This window comes from Pocillopora damicornis, chromosome 6 (genome assembly GCF_964200805.1).
Source record: "Pocillopora damicornis chromosome 6, jaPocDami1.2, whole genome shotgun sequence".
Taxonomy (NCBI): Eukaryota; Metazoa; Cnidaria; class Anthozoa; order Scleractinia; family Pocilloporidae; genus Pocillopora; species Pocillopora damicornis.
Genome location: NC_142675.1, coordinates 19,671,800 through 19,691,167, shown reverse-complemented (window position 1 = coordinate 19,691,167; position 19,368 = coordinate 19,671,800). Strand labels below are relative to the sequence as shown.

Sequence of the window (19,368 nt, the reverse complement as noted above, 5' to 3'; positions counted from 1 at the left end):
AGATTGTAAAAAAGAAACATTTACTTGCACCTTAAGACGTACCTGGTGAAAATTATAAGTGAGAGTTAAAGCAAAAATTTGCCTTCCGTTCGGCAAGACATCTCTCGAACCAAGCGCGTTGATCTTGTATTCTGAAGGTCTGCAGGTAAATCGAAAACATACATAAGTTCATGTCACGCAAACGACTTCATTTCGCGTCCGAAAGTCACGCAAATCTTCCTGGCTTGACGTCACGCTAACGCACAACTTTCTACAAGCAAAATGAGTCACGCACACCAAACTCAAAGATGAAGAATCCAATGAAAAGAAAAAGTCAAAAAGCTCAGCTGCTCTACATTGCGTGACAGTCAGGTGACATATAAAGACAAAAGCGTCTGAGTACCTGACTGGCTGTGCATGTGTCTTGAGCGATACAGTTGGGTTGATTTGTTCCTCCCTCAGAGCAGTTTTAACATCCACTCGGCAGACCTTTGACGTTTGCTGCAGCAAAAGTAGAAGAATGCAAAAGTGTCCAACAGCTGTCCATTTGTGGTATATAAAGTTTAATTAGAGCACTGGAAATGAGGCCTTCGAAATATGTCCCTTGTCCTTTGACACTACAGTTAAACCCCGATAACTCGAATTCCCCGCCAACTCGAAGCAAAACTGTTTTTCCTTGGATTTGCACCATATATTTACTGTAATTTTAACCCCTATAACTCGTAACCCCAATACCTCGAAACAATTTTTACTTCCCTTCGGGTAATTTTCTTTGAAATTTTACCCACGATATCTCTAAGTCGATTTTCACTTTTGCGGACAAATAAGCCATGACATTTTGCACCGGAAGATTACATTTAATCTCATCTATTTGTTTAGGTAATCACATGATTTCGAGTGCAATTTGGAATAAATAAGCACGAGTAAATTTTTTCAAAGACTAACAAAATTGCACGAGCCCGTAGGGCGAGTGCAATTTGTGGTCTTTGAAAAAATTAACAAGTGCTTGTTTATTCCAAATTGCACGAGAAAAATCATGTGATTACCTGTTGATAATATACATGGAAAAATACGAGATGGTCTATCATAATTAAACATGAGCAAAGCGCGCGCATCAAGTGCAAAAAATAAGTTATTCAAACCGTGCGTTGGGTCAAAACAACAGCGTACGATCAAAACAATAATGTGCAATGATATCTTCGCATCTTTAAGGTGCAAAAAAGTTCAAAGTCCGGCTAAACAGTTCAAGGAATTGTTCAGTCTGTCTCCGAATCACTTTTGATGAAATGGAATCGTCGTTTCCGAGGTTTAACCACGTTTGTTTTTAATTTCGGCGTTGGATCGCTCGAGCAAAGTGTTAAGCCGGGTCGGCTCGTAATTTTCGATTTCCTCGGCAATTCCCTTCTCTAAAAACCACTTTTTCCAAACCGACAACCAAAAAGCAGCGCCTTTTACAGTATTTTCATTGTTTAAGCTGTTTTTCAGCTGCGGTGGCGAAAGAAAACCTACTTGAAACGCCGGCCATTGTTTCGCTCGCAAATTTTCAAATTTTCAAGTTTTGTTGATCTATCTGTGAGTTTCTTTGATTATTGACCAATCAGACTGTCTGATTTGTTTCTTTCTTTGCACTGAAGTAACCCTCTTCTGCACTGAATTAACTCACTTCTGCACTGAATTACCTGAAAACTGCATTTATCTTAACCAATCAGAACTGAGTAATTTTTCCATGTATATTATTACCTATGAAAAATTGAACTTTGTTTTGTTTTGTCGTTTTTGGCTCTCACATTGCGAGAAATCTTACAATACAACATTTATAAGCATAGACCCTGTTTAATCAAGTGTTTCTGGTCTTTTTGTTCAAAACCCCTATAACTCGAAACCCCGATAACTCGAAGTAATTTCAATTTCCCTTGGTAATTCGAGTTACCGGGGTTCAACTGTAGTAATTTTCGTTATATGTGCTTGTAACTCCAAACCAAATTCAGGGCGGCCGTTACTCTAAGCGCTTTTCGATTGAATGACGCTAAACTTAAACCACGTTATTCTAAAAGCCAATCAGAAGAGAAAGCACAAGGAGCCAATGAGAACTCGAAGTAAAAACAAGAAAACCGCGTGCGATTGGTTTTAGGTTAGAATTTGATTGGTTGAGAGAGTGGCACGTGTTTCCGGGGCCAATCAGAGAGCAAAGGATACCAAAAAACGCATTCTAGGTTTACTTTCTGCATTCAGTTGAAAATTTCTCCAGAGCTGAATTGGAATTGGTATATCAAGATGCATCTTCTTCCAAATATAAATGGAAGGCTGAAGTGTAGGCTTGAGTCTAAGGTAGTAAAAGTGGTCTTGTTAACTATTTTGTAAAAATAAAATTGGTTACAACTTGGTTAACAATACTGAGCATTATCTCGATTCTGAATTCAAAGGAATAACTAAAAAACTATGGCAGTATTTATCTGTTAAAGAACTGATGTTGGAAAGAACGAAAGAGTTTGACGCCAACTAAGACAAATTAAGGTAAAATGTGAAGTCTGTACTGGAGCCTACTGACACAACACATTGACCCAGTTACGTCTCGAACCTAAACTCCTCGACCCGGAGTCCATGGCACTGACCATTAGTTTTATGCTGTAGATATTAGAATTAGGCAGATCTATTGATGACATTGATGAAGAAGAAACAAAATGATGGCAAAGAAAAGAATTACACAGAGAAGGAAGTCCAAGCGAGATTTGTTATTCAAAAGGCGACGAATTTTTTTCTTCAAAATATGTGCATACAAATATGCTACGTACACATGAGGATGGAACGACAATGAATTAAAAATTTAATTGAGAAATTTCACCAAGGTTTCCTGCTAATTCTATTTGACAATGGTAGGCTACATATGAGTACTATAATAAAAATGAGAAAACAGAGCAAATCCATTTTGCAAAGTTCCTTGATTGGAAAGTTCAATTTTTCTTTTTACTAGTTTCATTCTAATTTCAAAGAGTGACAAAAACCTTGAAGCGCTTGGCATTTTCTGTTATCTTGAACTCATCCGTGCGTCCATTACTTCCGCAAACTTTAAATTTACTGTTTGTGTATCAAAGAGTACACAAGCTATTTTATCAAAAAGTCGCTGCACTTCTAAAGCTCCTTACGCCACTCACACATTGTTTCATAAAAAATTGGAATTGCGCTATCGCTTTTACGACGTTGTATCACTCAGTTTTCAGTACGTTCTCGTCTCTTCATTTACTCTGCGAGTACGGACTGCATGACGTCCTTGTTAAAAACAGGTGTTCACTTGTCAACATGGACAAAACTTTAAGACCGATTGTAGTGCAAGCGAGAGGGTTGGCGTCTACGCCAAGACATGCTTGGCAATATTTCCATGATAGCGTGTTGAATGTGTCTCATCTTCCAGCAATAGATGACCGGATTCAATGATGAATTAAGAAACACGACGGTCAATGCAAAAAGATGAAATTTCTTTAGAGTGGTACTTGTGCCATTAATATTGATCACAGCTATACAAATTAAGTATGGTAAATAACAAGCTAGGAAGACAAGGCACACGTAGAATACACCAACAGAAGATTTAATGAGGCCCGCAAAACTTGTCACTCCAGCAGGCTGAGGTACATCTTGTACTAACATGGAGCGAATCTGATTCTTGTGGCGTCGGATTATTAAGTACATTCTGATGTACACCACAAACATGAGAGTAAAACCAATCGCTGCAGCAACAGAAACAATAAAATCCCGAGTAGAAATTGACCCCCACAAAATAAAAAAAGACGTAAATGTGCTAGCCGTCCATATTGCTATCACCTCGGCAACAACACGTTCGAACGTCACAAGCTCCCGGTACCTCAGATGAAGATGAACAGCTAAGAACCTATCCACACTGACAGCAACAATACCGAGGAATGACGCAATTGAAAATAAATAACCAGAAACATTCAGCACAAGATAATAATTACAGCCAAGATGGTTCCGTTTTAACAACCTGACGAGAAGAGAAGTGTAAAATGGCTGAGCAAACAAACCAACACCGACATCGGAGACAGCGAGGCTTAACAAAAATGTTCTCAAAGTCTTGGGCAAAGATGAAGTTTTTCGTATCGCATATATTGTTATTATGTTCCACATGATGGCAGTATGGGTTAGAAAATTAATGAAGACACAGTTGGCAATGTAAGTTGAACGAAGTTCTTTAAAGTCCGAATAAGTGGGAAGATATTGCAGAGTCGCTTCACAAAAGGATTCGTTCATCGTAACACTCGCCACCAATCGATAGAACGTTGTGCAAAGAAGATGCTTTATAACCTGATTCTATTCCATTGCAATCTCCTCTCCAGAAGAGGTCATTTCCTTCTGAAATAGATACCTTTTCTAACAAACGTAATGGTCCTTAGCACTGGAAACAAACCGCTTTTAAAAGCTGGTCAGGAAGTTTGGTTTCAGGCTGAAAGATCTTTCTGAATTAATTCGTTTTAAGAACAATCTGTCTGAAGACAATTATGAAAATGTTTAAGATCTGAGAGACATCTTTCACTTGATGAAGCAATCTTTGTTGAAAGCCAATTGATCGTCTTATATTTCGACTTGGTGAGGGCGCAAAAGCGTTATTTCTGACGCTACAAATAAAACCGAGTTCTTAACCAGCCGGAATAATGATAAATTATTGATCTGCTGTAAAGTTGTCAAGAGAATGAAAAACATGATTACCTGCGAAAGTCAATAAAACACGTCCACCCCTACAGACATTGATAAAGAAAGACAATTCATAGCTCAAGGGAGACAATAAATTAAAAAAGCTGTCGGAATATCAATTTTGGCATGTGAAACCATCTGCTCACTTGAAGATAACTGTACTGAAACAATACACTCACAATAACTTAGGGTTTTTTGTGGGCTTTTGATTGTTTTTCCTTTCAAGTTCGACTAAATTTTACTCTTGCGAAAGCATTTCCTTATTTTTCCATACTTCTTGCAAAAATTATGCCAATGAGCCTCGATTTAATGTATTCACCCTAGTTTTTTTTTCTCTGGCTTGCCGGCGTTCTAGCACTTATCCTCGGTGAGCTTAGACTCATTTTTTTATGAAGTTCCAAAGACTTTCCTTTGGACATACGTACACGATTTTAGAACATTTCGAATAAAGATCACCGCTGCTGTCATTTTTAAACATCCCATAGGTTGCGCATGTGCACTTGGATAAAAGCAACATGGATAATTCATTAGTGAAAACACAAAGAACCCGAGTGAGACGTTTCTTAAGCATATTTCTAAGTTTCTACGGCCAAGACTTATATTCGTTGTTGCTAGACTTTCCCCCCTATGTAGTTTACACTCTCATACTCTTTTTTCACACTTTGCACGGCAGCGTGATGACGTCTTCCGTAAACTTGGCTGTGCTAGCAGCAGTTATTTCCTTGTTGAAAGCAGGTCTGTGTCTTCTGCGAACAGTCAACCGGTAAAGAATTGTATAGCAGGGGTAGGGAAAGGTTCGGTTATTTGCGGTCGTCACTAAAACGAAGCGATCGCGTAAAAAGCAGTTGAGAAATCTCACAATAAAACAAGACCAAGATCTAATCTTACTCCAAGCGTCCTACGTATTGGAATACAGCAATTGGAGACTTAATTTTTTCTTCCTTACTCCACGCTAGACACGCGTTCGTAATCCGTCTTATTGTTTTTAAACTATTGTGCATGCGCAGTGTCTGACCGCTGTGTTATCCGACGCAATTTGCTGCTTCGTGCCCAGTCGTCTCTCCGCTGACAAACAATGCGCACGCGAGGGAATGAGGAAAGGGCAAAGAACAGAACCATTTTCTATTGCCCTATCGCTGGAAATTTGAGGCACAAATGGAGCAGGCTGCAATTGAGATTCCTTAAAAAATGTCTCGGTGTTTCGGCTTGGCTTGATTTGAGAATTCTCCTGACTGTTGTTTTTCTTCCTAAAAAAGGTTTCATCAATACGTCCAACAAACAAATTTCACACTAACACTCGACTAGGACGGCATATATTAACGTGCTGTTTGCTCTTGGACATTCTCGGATCACTCTCAGTTCTGTTTCTCAAGTCTCACAAGAATAGCCGGGTGACTACGCGCTGTGTTCTAATTTGTTTTTATCCCGTCTCCATTAAGTTAGTTGACGAAACAGAAACTAAACCAAAAATAAATTCGAAGTTTGTACAACTCACAGAGCGATAAAACAAATTTCGAACTACCTAAGGCGTGAAAAACTCAAATTGTATAGCTACCAGTGTTATGCTCTTTTCACTGGGATTAACTCCATGAAACGTGACACTTCTCTTGACGGCACACTCTCCTAAGCTAGCCCACCATTTTGCTGTGCACAACTCCAACGTCTCACCTCCCTGAAAAAGGAAAAGAAAACCAGAGACACAGGGTTACCAAACAAAAAATTACAGCCCCACTAACTCCTTACTTGGTCTTGCTCGTGTTTTCGCGCGCGGTTACCCGAAAGATACACATCTTTAGCGTGATTGCAAATAGTTGCATTTTCCCGCCATTCCTGATTGTAAAATGTTTTACGAACCTGCTGAAGTTCTAAATTTGCCTTTGGTGGCCGAAGGTTTTTTTTCCCCAATATAAAATTACCTACGATTAACAAATACAAATCAAACTATCATATGCCACTAGCTTCTTCAGACCTTGTGCTTTTATCTGGTTGGCCAGTAAGAATAGCTCGCTATTGATTTTAAGACAAATGAATAAAGGGGGTAAGTTTCTAAAGAAACCGCGGTGCTGCGTCGGTGAGAGAGTGTAACAGGGTAATTTAGTATTATCAACGGAGTCTATAACGTAAATTGGCCACCGTAAAGAGTGTCAAAGTTGACGTTGCCATCGTCAGTCCTACGTAAGAGCGATTAGGAAATATTTTGCTCTGACGAAGGGCTAACGCTCGAAAAATCAGCTTTGAAACTTATTACGGTGGCCAATTTACATTATCAACTCAGCTGATAATACTGATTTACCCTTTTATTTTAAGACATTTAGTTGAAACACACTCTTTCTACTGCTTAAATAATACAACAGCTTGTACCTTTACTGCGAAACTAAAGGTTTTTTCGCTCAGCGATGAAAGGGGAATATATTGGAGGAACTCGTGTTCCTTAAAAGACGAAAGAGGCGACAACTGAACTGCATGGAGAATAAAGAGTCCGTAGACTTCTTCTTCAAGTGACAAGGCCGAAAATTCTGTTGATAATAAAAAAATTTAATTTGTACAGTTAACAACATCATTTCGAGTGCAATCTGTTACTAGGTACGGGTCAAAAAAATTGCACGAGACCGAAGGGCGAGTGCAATTTGTATTCTTAACTTGAAGAAATTCAAGACAGCCGAAATTTTGGTAGTGCACGCGCGCCGAATGTGTAATTTGCACGCGTGTTACATGAAAAACGCACTCGTTTTCAGCCAATCAGTAGGGCGTAAATTTCGTCATGTAAATTATTTAAAACTTAACCCACCAGATGTGATGAAATGAAATACCTCTTTACAGTGTCAACACATTATCCAGTGAAAAGGAGATGTGAAAGACTAACTTATCAACTACTGTAAGGGGTTTTATCTTGATGAAACATGTAACACAATTTCCCCCCTTCAGCAGCTGGCAAAGAAAACTACAATTCATTTCTTGTTTTATTTTTTTAACTTACCCGCCCACGTTGCCCCCTCCGGGACATGAACAAAACTCCTATGCACCTGTCCGGGTTTAAACTTCACGTCTTCCAACTCGTACACATAATGGTTCACATCGCTAACACTGGAAATTAAAACGTCGAGTTCAAAGGATGAGCTGCCTTTTGAGTTCTTTTTTTTTTCATATAAAAAAAACTGAATAACTCTATGTTAGCGTATCGAGTGGTAAGTTGTTCACACCAATCAGATCGCCGCATTCGGGAATATATCCTGCACCAATCAGATCGCAGCATTAGGTTAGGTATCTCGCACAAATCAAATCATAGCAATAGGGCATGTTTGCACCAATCAGTGTGTGAGGGTAGTGTCCCTCATGTCAATCATTTCATGGAATTAGGGCGTCGCAAATGATCAATTGGGTTACAAAAGTCGGCAGGGAATTTTTTCCACCATTCAAAAGTTAAAGTGTATTTTGTGTACCGCTCCGTCACTTACAACGCACACGCCGTCAGCAAAAGGCCTAACACGAAGTTATCACTGGAGCGTTTGTTTTGGAAGGGCTAGATTTGCTGACTCTGGTAAAATTTGCGCAAAGCATCTGCATGAGGCATATTTGATTGATGCTCTTGTCTTCGCCTTGTGGTTTCTCTTTTGGCGAAGGTCGAAAAGATCACCAGGTTATATTTACTTTCTATGTCGAATACCATGTTAATATCCGTTTGTTTGCTTTAGGAAGTTCTCCATTCCCACTCCACTCCCCGATAAAATGACATTTTCCAGTAACCAGCCTAAATTTAACGATACAATCCTAATCCACTGAAAAATTTCACATGAAATTAAACGCTATTGTAGGTAAATTTTCGACGCAACTCTCACGTGCTTTGACGTTGTCTACCAATGCAATTCACCTTACCTAACCTTGGACTTTACCCATCACATGTCATTTCCTAGTAAACAACCTGCATTTTATCACGTATTCCACACGTGGGGGGGGGGGGGGGGTGAAAGGGGCGGCAGCAAAGTCCAGATATCGGTGCTTTCCTTTCTATTGATTGTTTGTAGAGATTCTTTTGGATTTTGGTTTTACGCACTCAATCGGGAAGCGCTTTACTGGTCCCTAGGCACATACCTGTTGGGTTTAATGACTGTTATTGGAACTCTGAACAACGGTCCTCGCTGTGGACAGCTAATGTCGTAAGCGGAAACCTGAAACAAAGTCACGAAATTCTCGTATCAGCAAGCTCCCTTTGCAATTATTTTAGTGCACCACAATCACTTTTGCAAACTTGTCGGTTTAATTACCTCAGCATAATGCGCCCCGTGCGGCAAACCCAGAGGATCAACCTTGACATAGAAATTGCGCACTAAAAGAAATACAAACAGATCAGAAGTCAGTTGGATCAAACTCTTCTTTCAATGAGCAATGGTTTGGACTGTTTAACCCAAAGCCAGGAATGGAAACCGTGTTTGTCTTATTTTCTCGAGAGATTTCAAAATGCACATCACCTGATCGCACTCGGTTCCAGTTCCCTAGCTGGCGTACAGACTTATCGAACCCAGGCTATTTACTGCTTCTGTTCCGTCAAATTAAATGACTACTTTATCTTTTCATTGTACTCTTATTCTTACAAACCTGTATTCGTTGTATTCATGAGGACAAAATGATCCGGTACAGTCACCCACGACACTGAACTGACCAAACTAAGTCGGAGGTTGAGGTTTAATCTGTCATCGTTAGCTATAATAAACGAAAAGAATAAAAATAAAACAAAGCATAAAACAAAATGAGAAGATCATTAGATAGCCAGTAATCTTCGATAAACCGTCGATAAATTATCGGTAAGAGGTCGATACGTTGTCGGAGACCGTCGATAGACCTCTGGTAAATTGTTCGACGTCTGTTTGTAGTCTTTGATCCAAGCCGCGGCTTATGTTTCAGGCGATTATTTTACATGCCCTCACAAAACTGATTTTATTTTGTTTTACCCTGAACGACACCCATCTGGCAAGATTTAAATGCCATCTTCGGAGAATCATGGTATCAATGACTACTCGGCTCCTTCCACATAGAACCACACACAATCAGAGCGCTTTTCGTTGGAGTTTTGTAAATCAAAACCTAGGTGACCAAATCGGCCAATCAGAAGAAAGGAAAATACCTTTAACAGCCAATGAGAACTCCAAGGAAAACCGACTAAATTGTCTAAAGTGCGGGAAAACGCGAGTGATTTGGTTTACTTTTGCATCTGATTGGTCAAGAGAGTGGCGCGAGTTTTCTGGACCAATCACAGAGCAAAGTACAGTCGAGAGAGTGGCGCAAGTTTTCTGGACCAATCACAGAGCAAAGTACAGTCGAGAGAGTGGCGCGAGTTTTCTGGACCAATCACAGAGCAAAGTACAGTCGAGAGAGTGGCGCAAGTTTTCTGGAACAATCACAGAGCAAAGTACAGCAAAAATAAAGCAATCTCGAGTTACCTTCAATACTCGATTGAAAATTGCTATTTCTCCACAAGTTACTTTCTTGAGAAATGCAACTTTGCATTTGAAATTAAACTTACCAACATCTTCATCATAATGTGTTGACACAGACACTTGTTCAAAGAAGGGTTTACACAGCTGACTGGATTCACGAAGATAAATTCCTCTCTTGCCAGAAGAACAAGAAATCTGAGCAAGCAAAAAATATCGAAGAAACGTTTAAAGACGGCACACGATCCAAGTGGTAGTCCCTGATGAACTCTCATCCCGCGTTCAGTCTCGCAAAGTAACCAGAATCAGAAGCAAAATTAGTTTAGATATTTTAGATTATTGAATCGTTGGTGAAATGTCCCTGATCATGCAAAAACTACGCTCCCCCTCCCCACCTATCAATGCTGCTACAAAATTACACCATGGCCAAAAGTTAAATTGACAAAACTTTGAGAGGGGAGAAGGAGCGGGGGACTGTTAGTTATACGTAGCCGATTTGTGAATAATAATACGTTTTTGTGTGAGAAGCTGTCTTAACATTTTTGCAACTGATGGTAGCAGTCTAGCTACTCTTCATTTGTGGGATGTTCGAAAATCGTAGGTTACCCTCAGCATTTTGTCAAGGATTCTCTGACTGTTAGCCGGTGCCCATTTATACTCCTGGGTGGAGAGAGGCATGGGGAGAGGAAAGTGTTTTGTTCAAGAACACAACACAGAGATCCTGGCCGGGTTTGAACTCTGAACTTTTAGGCCCACGCATCCCGCACTGTATTATGGAATACTGCGATAAAACTCAATCAATTGTGCAAATGTTCAAACAATAGCTACACGTATACGCATTTTTTTCAAGTGTGAAGAAATATTTCAAGTAAACCTCGTGTGTTACCTACCTGAAATCTAACATCTCTTTCTGGAACTCTTGAAAATTCTCGACAAAAGTCAAACGCTTTGTCGACCTAAAATGAAACAATACAAAAGAATCTTGAATACCTTTTTAGCTGTGGAGAACAAGGTACGGAGTTCAAGCTAGATCTACCCACCCACATTAACCATAACTCAGGCTGAAAAATTTCAACGTATCATACGTAGGTGTCTCTACCTTAATTTTGATTTGCTTTGAGTACGTATTTCACTCTGGCTGACACTGTCTTTGTGTCATCGTACGTTTAGATGACAACACTCCCCCAATACCGCATACTTCTTTTCTCATTTAGTTTTGGTCACTGCTGTCACTCATTTTTTGCAACAAAAGCGACATTGTTTCTTTCTTTTTTTTTTGCAACAAAGCAGTACATGTGCACTGAGGCCGGACGGCTTTTTCTGGAACGGCTCATGTCAACCCGTTCGGCCCAACAAGCGTCAGTTTTCAATATGGTTTCCTATGAGATCGCGCGAGCGAGGCCGCTTTTTATTTATAAATATCTCTGACTAACCTGTAAGAGGCCATGTCCTAACGTGAGTCTATCAAGTCCTGCAAAAAAAATAAAATAAAATTATGAGAGTGGGTAGTTATCAACTTGCTTTTGTTGTAAAAATGGAGACGCTTTCAGATTGGCGCTTAACTACGATCTGTTGCAAGTCAGATTACCAATGACGTCATAACAGGAGATTATTTTGTTCTCCTCATTATAAAAATAAATATATTCCAATTTCCGTCTGTCTTTTCAGTTACATACCACGGTAGACGAACAAATCTACCAAAAACAAGCAATGAAACACTCGCCTGAGGCTATTAACCCTCTGACCCTTAAGAGTGATTGGCATCTAATTTCTCCGAACAATATCACCTCTGAATCACACATGAAGGTCATGAGAATAAAGGAAATGATCACTGGCTACAAAATCTCTTGATTGTTAAACAAATTCTCCTTGTCAGCTCCTTAGAAAATGTATGGAGAACAGTATGGAGAATATGCATGCTGATGTGAGGCTGTAGAAGGTTAAGCCTCTTAATGGTTCTTTCTCCATTTTGACATTATTTCCAATCTACATATGAACAGACATACGGCAACATAAAAGCAATTTGTTGACCCTCTGACCCCTTAGACTGACCATCATTTAACTTCATGAATCACACATGAAGGTGATGAGAATAAAAGAAATGATCACCAACTTAGGAAGCCCTTGATTGTTTGACAAATTCTCCTTGTTAGCGCCTTAAAAAATGTTCAGAGAACAGTATGGAGAATATGCATATTGATCTTAGGGTGTAAAGGGTTAAACGGGAAATTATTCTCATGATACAAATTAAAGAAATACACACAGTGCTCTACCTTCCACATGAAGGGCAGTATTTTCCAATGCTCTACGAATGCTGAGAACGTAAACAAATTTTTAATGTATTAATTACTATCCTCGTTAAAAAAAAAAAAAATTTTTAAAATGCTACAACAAGCTACAAGCCCAGTGGTGCACGTATACTAGTCTCATCAAGCTGTGGCCTTCTGAAAAGAGCTACCAAAGACAAAAAAAGCCTAAAACAAATGACTGAAAATCAAAAGCTCACCTGTGCGGAGAATAGGCAATATCATTTGCTTTGAGACCCGATAGCAGGAGAGCTGTGAGATAAATTCGGGAAAAGAAACTGGAATGAGTTAAACAACAAAAAAACTTGACTAACACTTACAATTTTTTGCTGCAGTCTTCAGTTCATACCAACTCCTCCACAAGCATTAGGTGAAGACATTGATGTTCCATTCATCAGTTGTGTTCCTCTCAGCGTCCAGTTGGGGACAGCAGCTATTGCTCCGCCCGGTGCGCTGATATTCACACCTAATGAGCCATCTGTGCTGTGATACAAAAAATGGGGGTCAGAGCTCTGCACTTAAAATTACAATTTCAGATGTTTTAAATCCAGAATTTTCCTAAAAAACTCTCCTTACGTTGGACCCCTCGAGGACCATGTGTATTGATTTCCAGGTAGTTTTTCCAACATAGAATACTCAGCAGCCATCATGTCTGGTGACACATAAGCTCCAACACCTGAACAATGAGCAAAACCAAGAATAAGCGCTCTTACAATCGTAATGGCTTAATTTGGAAAAAAAAAAAGAAAAAACCTTGGCAAAGAGTTTTAGTTTGTTTTTTCTGTTTTATTGGTATCCTTTAAATGCCATAACCTTAAACAATTATTATGCCACTGTATCTTCAAAATTAATTTTACTAAAAATTTTACCTATAAGAGACTCTGCAGTGCCCCCTGGACATCCAACTGTGGATAGAGCTGGGCCATTGTTACCAGCGCTGGACACAAATATCACTTTGTGTTTGTCCACAAGTTCATTCATGAGTTCTATTATACGTCTACAACACAACAAAGAACAAAAGCTAAATAAACATAACCTGCACATTTTAAAGTGGATTTGCTATGATATCTATAATACTGCGTGGCTGTATTGCAGCTCCTCCCATGTGCGCGTAGTAAATGCAAACTATACGCACTATGGAGCGCGTAGTGATGCATGGGCAACTATTTTCCCCACCTGACCTCTCTAAAACCCTCTCATTGAGATTGTAAGCAGATTTTTTCAAGCCTCATGGCCTCTTAATACTCCTGGTCTGAAATGGAACCACGAGAGTTAATTTTTCTTCCCTGAGAACAGAACAGAATAACTCGGGTTGGAAACAACCCTGAACATCTTGTTTTGGGGTTCAAGGTAATTTATCACTAACTCACCAAACCCTCCAACTGATGTGACAGGAGGTTTTCTGCATAACATTTCTTGTTGTCATTATTACAACTACCATTGTTACTGACATTGTCATCATCATCATCATCTTTATTGTTGTTATCATCATCATTATGAATGTGACAGCACAAAAAGAAACTAAAGGATTCATTTGTTACCCTGAATTCGGCCAATGACTCACTTCTCCGTAGCTCATATTTATAAGATCACATTTGTACTGATGAACTGCAATCAACTAAAACAAAATTCTTTAAATAAAAAATCTACTTAACTATAAAATAAAAAAAATCAGATCATTAAAGGTTGATCACCAGAGACATGTCAGGAAAAATTGGCAAAATTAACAATGCTTGCAAATAGAATAAGAAAGATAGTAAGTTTTGAGCTTGGTAAAGAAATAGAGAAAGATGTTTTTCGTTTTGTCACAAGCATGGGACAAAGAAATATTCTGAGTCCCCATGAGGAAACAAACGTTCTGATGCTCTTCCATTCCTCAGGGGGACTTAGAATATTATCTTTGTCCCACACTTTTGATAAGACGAAAGACATCTTTCTCTATTAATAGTGCTTACTCCTCTTATCATGGAGGCTCCAGTTTCCATGGTTTTTAATCTTGAATCACCAATCTTAACTGAGAGAATCTGAGGGAAAAAAAAAGCATAATCTTCTTATACAAAGGAACTTTTCACATAACTGCTTCTTCATTTAATCCTTCAAACCCTAAGAGTGACTGGCATTCAATTTCTCCCTACAGTGTTATTGCTGAATCGTTTATTAAGATCATGAGAATGAAGTCAATGATCACCAGCCTAAGAGGCTCTCATTATCAAACATAAACTCCTTGTCAGTAGCTAAGAAAATGTACAGAGAACAGTATGGAGAATATTGATACTGATGTTAGGGTGTAAAGGATATGCCTCACCCTAATTGCTTCCTTGTGCATTAAAACCTTGAGAGACTTTTTCTACCTTCCCTAGCAAACACAATTTTTGATGACACAGAAGAGTATCTCAAAATACTGAAACCTTGCTCCATTAACTCTCTAAACTCCCAAGATCTGATTGTTAATTCTCCCCTCTAGCTGCTACACATTTCCTTGTAAATTAGTTACAAGAATTTGATGTTAAATGAAGGTAACAACTTCTACCTGATAAGGTCAATTATTCTCAGTGCCTGTTGGCAAGAGGTTACAAGATAATCACTTCTGGGAGTTACAGGGTTAAACTAGAATATCATGTACACCTGAGCACCAGGAGCAATGCCTGTCAGTGCTGGATCATCTGGACAATACCCTGCTGCTATGCTGGCCACATGGGTGCCATGAGTACCTAGAACCACACAAAAAAAAAGACTATTATGCCCCTTAACCCTTTCACTCCCAAGATCTCAGTAATTCTCCTTACTGTCTGCCATACAACTCTGTCAATGTTAATTTAGAGAATTTGGTATTGGATCAACCAATATTTCTCTTGTTTATATTTTTCTTTATTCTCATCAATTGTCTGCTTGATATTGTATTGATACCATGAGGAGAAATTCTGTCTTGGTCACTGATGGGAGCTAGAGGGTTAAAAACAAAATCACCCCGGTCTCAAACCTTGAATGATGCACATATACAAACCTCCATTTGCTACTATTGACAGTATTTTGCCTTCTTCATAAACAGTGATACTGTAGTTGAACAAATCTGAAAAATAATTCAGGCATTATTATTATAATAAGAAATGCCTGCAAAAAGCTACCCTTTTAAGTGTGGAGTTTTAACCCTCTAAAACCTAATATCAGTATGCACATTCTCCATACTGTTCTCTATACATTTCCTAAGGTGCTGGGAAGGAGAATTTGTTTAACGATCAAGAGCTTCTTAAGTTGGTGATCATCTCCTATATTCTCGTGACCTCAATGTGTGATTCAGAGGTGATATTGTTAGGAGAAATTAGATACTTGTCACGCTCAGGGATCAAAGGGTTGAGTAAGCCCCTTCTCTCTACTGAGTCCTCATAAAATTTGGTTGGAAAAATTTAGTTCTGGAGGGCAAAATAGAGACATTATCAACAAAGAGTTATTTGAAGAAATAATTAACACCTTCTTTTCCAAATGTGGCATACTGTCCAGATTCTCGGTAATTGGCCAGCAGAGTACAGCTGGCTAAGTCTCCACTCTCAGATGTATCAACACAAGCTCTAAAGATGGTATAAGGAAAAACTTTGAAAATTGTTTATGTTCTATCTCTTAAAAATCCTTCCATATAGATCCTAAACATTCACTTCAAATTTACAGTCTTACGACAAAAAAATTTGTATCACCAAATAAAATTCCCTTTTAACCCTTTACAACCTAACATCAGTATATATTTTGTTCACATTGTTCTCCACACATTTCCTAAGATGCTAAAAGGGAGAATTTGTTTAAGTTCTTTAGTTGGTGATCATTTCCTTTTTTCTCATAACCTACCGCAGTGATACTGTAAGGAGATGAAAAAACAAAAACAGGGCGAAAAGAAACTAGTCTCTAACATATTCTAAAACTTTGCTGAAGGATACATTGTAATGTTGGTTTAAATTTGAGGCAGCATTTCAGTTCAAAATTTACTTGTATTTCATTGCCTGCTTCAGTTCATATTTTAAAATATTTAAACATTTTATGATTTTTAGAAACCAAATTAGCACATGCTGTAAATGATTTTGATGAAAGCAAGTGGAGAGTTTAGACAAAAACCATGATTATCATTGCCATTTACACAAGGGGGCAAGCAGCAAGAGTCAAGGAGCAAGGGGGGAGGGGTAAAGAGTGAAGGGGGAAGGGAGATAAGGGGGGAAGGGGCAAGGGGTGGGGGTGGAGGAGAGGGACAGAGGTGAGGGGTGAGTCTCAGTAAAAATTTAACCCATTACCTCCAAGTGTATCCATCATGAAACACAATACAGTCAAAAACAGGCCCAGTGTCAGAGTAATTCTTTTCAAGACTGGCAAGGGTCTCTACTTGAGCTTGAAGATCTTCTCTGATTAACTTCTCATGCTATGTACACCGAAAAAAAAAAAAATATCTAGTGACTGAGGATAAAAATCTCACTCATTTGACTTGAGGTAGTCAGCAAGTATGCCATAACCAAACCATACACTTAATCACCTTATGATGTTAAAAAAGATGCTTACCACTGAAGGACTTGGATGTTCTGCATCCCATTGATCAAGCCTCCTTGTTGCCTCTGAGATGCACACCTGGTGAGGTGGGTCCCAGAGCTTCTCACGCCTTTCTTTCTAAAAGTGAACAAGACAGGGTACCATTCCATTAAAGCTGCTTGAATCTGACAGCACTAGCTATAACCTAACCTACACTGATTAAAACATGCACCTAACCCTTTCACCCCTAAGAGTGACTAACATCTAATTTCTCTTTACAATGTCACCCCTGAATCAAACATTGAGGTCAGGAGAATAAAAGCCATGATCACCAACAAAAGAAGCTCTAGATTGTTATACAAATTCTCCTTAACAAAAGCCTAGAAAAAGTATAGAGAACAGTATGAAGAATATGCATACTGGTGTTAGGGTGTAAATAGTTAACTGAGTAGTTCCAGTCATCTAGGGATCACAGAAAAGCTTATTAACCAATTAATTACCTCCTGGAAGTGCTGAGACACCAGAGCTGTGTTAACAGAAAATACTGGAGTTGTTACTGAATGGCCCACTAATTTGTTTATTCTACTCTCTCCTCTAACTCTCCTTAGTCTCAATACTTCTCCCTGTCATAACTCTGCTACAAAATTAAAACCACTTTTTGAATCTGAGGCAACTAGTGATGGAACCCACCAATGAAAGCCACCTTTCAATTGACTGGAGTTTCAAACATTACCAACTTAAAGATTAGAGTTGCAAAAGAACACTAAATTTAGAAGCAAGAATGCACAATGTATTCATTTACTTACCGCTCGTCTCTCTCTCAGCTTTGCTGGAAAAAAACTGTAAGCACTCCTCACACCAATGAAAAACTTGCCTGAGGGATTCTCCCAGTCATCTGGAATCTGTTTTAAAAACCCATTAAATTAAGTACACAACAAGTTACACTTTAACAACTATAAAAAAAAAATTGCTGCTCTAGTGAGTGGATGTAGTTTTTAGTCAAACAGCATATTCTGGTTCAAGTTATTTCATGGGTTTCCTGTGGAAAAGCCCAGGTTCAAAATTATCTTGCAATTGATGTTGATCTTTCTAGAAGGCATGCCATGTGATTTTTTGCATTGTTAAGGCCAATGGATTGTGCCTTGCCTCAGTTTAATCAATAAAATACTTCTTACTGTGTTCTTCAATTAGCCTGTTAAAATTTTCTCTGTAACTCTCTTGTTTCTTGGTTTATAGTCGCATGTCTACAAAGTCATCACGAAGGACATGAGCATTACTCTAGGTGGATGAGTATATGTCACTCTTGGTGTGTGTCAATGTTGGGTTAATTCCATTGCAACATATTGTGTTCCTAATTTCATGCATGATTGGCATAATGAACAATACTCTGATTGGTTCTAGTATATCCCAATGCTGTGATCTGATTAGTGCAAGATAATACCCTAATGCAGTGATCTGATTGATGTGATACATACCCTGATGCACTCAATATGCTAACACAGAGTTTTTTTTTTTTTTATAATAAGCACCCCCACTACAAAAAAAGTTGGACATCAGATGATGATGGCCTGATACCCAGAGATCATTGCCACATCAGTCTTAGTCACAAATTGTCAGGTCTGTGACTTGCTATTGGGGGTTGTAAAGCACCTTCAGAAGTAGCAATGTTCATGTGTTTTGGAACTTATCAGCAAAACATCCAGAACTACTCAAACAAATAAAATAAAATTTCAAAGGGTAATGAAACTTTGGAAAGTACCTAATAATATGGGATAATTTCCATTAGTTGGTTAAACTTAACCATGGCAACTTTTGCTAAGGAAACCAAGAAATAAATGGAGTCAATGTGCTCTGATGAGAGCTCCCAATTGCTATATATTTGTTTGTCAATTGGGGAGTCAATGAACTCTGATAAGAGCTCCCAATTACAAAAGGTTTTTTGTTCAGTTGGGGAGTCAATAGGCTCTGTTAAGAGCTCCCAATCCCAATATGTTTGTTGGTCAATTGGGGAGTCAATGAGCTCTGATAACAGCTCCCAAACACAATACCTATGTTGGTCAATTGGAGAGTTAATAAGCTCTGCTAAGAGCTCCCAATTGCAAGAAGTTTAGTGGTCGCTTGGAAGGTCAATGAGCTCTGATAAGAGCTCCCAATCGCAATAAGCTTGTTTGTCAATTGCGGAGTCTATGAGCTCTGAAAAGAGTTCCCAATTGCAAGCAGTTTTTAGGTCAATTGGGGAATTAATGAGCTTTGATAAGAGCTTCCAATCCCAATACATTTGTTCGTCAATTGGGGAATCAGTGAGCTCTGATAAGAGCTCCCAGTTGCAAGAAGTTTGTTGGTCAGTCAGTCAAATTTTTTGTGGCAGTATGCAGTGTTGACCCAGCTTTCTATGACATTACTAAATTTAGTACTACCCATGTAATGGCTGAAACTAATTGAAGTTGCAA

General features: G+C 38.8%; 2 protein-coding genes across 5 annotated transcripts in view; both read right to left on the bottom strand.

Annotated features, from left to right (window-relative positions):
- Nucleotides 1–19,368, bottom strand: part of LOC113675300 (tripeptidyl-peptidase 2) — a 33,200-nt gene that overhangs the window by 10,584 nt on the left and 3,248 nt on the right. For all 4 annotated transcript variants that reach the window (XM_089208786.1, XM_089208788.1, XM_089208787.1 and 1 more), the window contains exons 3-26: nt 17,725–17,820; nt 16,952–17,056; nt 16,690–16,814; nt 15,884–15,981; nt 15,420–15,485; nt 15,041–15,126; nt 14,371–14,439; nt 13,957–14,033; nt 13,285–13,412; nt 12,992–13,091; nt 12,765–12,898; nt 12,616–12,667; nt 12,383–12,423; nt 11,543–11,580; nt 11,000–11,065; nt 10,199–10,307; nt 9,274–9,378; nt 8,943–9,004; nt 8,770–8,846; nt 7,658–7,764; nt 7,042–7,196; nt 6,236–6,352; nt 383–480; nt 43–139 (exon numbers count right to left, since the gene is read on the bottom strand). In XM_089208786.1, coding sequence (XP_089064912.1) covers nt 43–139; nt 383–480; nt 6,236–6,352; nt 7,042–7,196; nt 7,658–7,764; nt 8,770–8,846; nt 8,943–9,004; nt 9,274–9,378; nt 10,199–10,307; nt 11,000–11,065; nt 11,543–11,580; nt 12,383–12,423; nt 12,616–12,667; nt 12,765–12,898; nt 12,992–13,091; nt 13,285–13,412; nt 13,957–14,033; nt 14,371–14,439; nt 15,041–15,126; nt 15,420–15,485; nt 15,884–15,981; nt 16,690–16,814; nt 16,952–17,056; nt 17,725–17,820 — 2,208 coding nt within the window. The remainder of the gene's footprint in view (nt 1–42; nt 140–382; nt 481–6,235; nt 6,353–7,041; nt 7,197–7,657; nt 7,765–8,769; nt 8,847–8,942; nt 9,005–9,273; nt 9,379–10,198; nt 10,308–10,999; nt 11,066–11,542; nt 11,581–12,382; nt 12,424–12,615; nt 12,668–12,764; nt 12,899–12,991; nt 13,092–13,284; nt 13,413–13,956; nt 14,034–14,370; nt 14,440–15,040; nt 15,127–15,419; nt 15,486–15,883; nt 15,982–16,689; nt 16,815–16,951; nt 17,057–17,724; nt 17,821–19,368) is intronic.
- On the bottom strand, nt 2,831–4,594 carry LOC149044340 (adenosine receptor A3-like). The gene has a single exon (XM_089208812.1). The coding sequence runs from the start codon at nt 4,237–4,239 to the stop codon at nt 3,289–3,291; it is 951 nt and encodes a 316-aa protein (XP_089064938.1). The 5' UTR covers nt 4,240–4,594; the 3' UTR covers nt 2,831–3,288.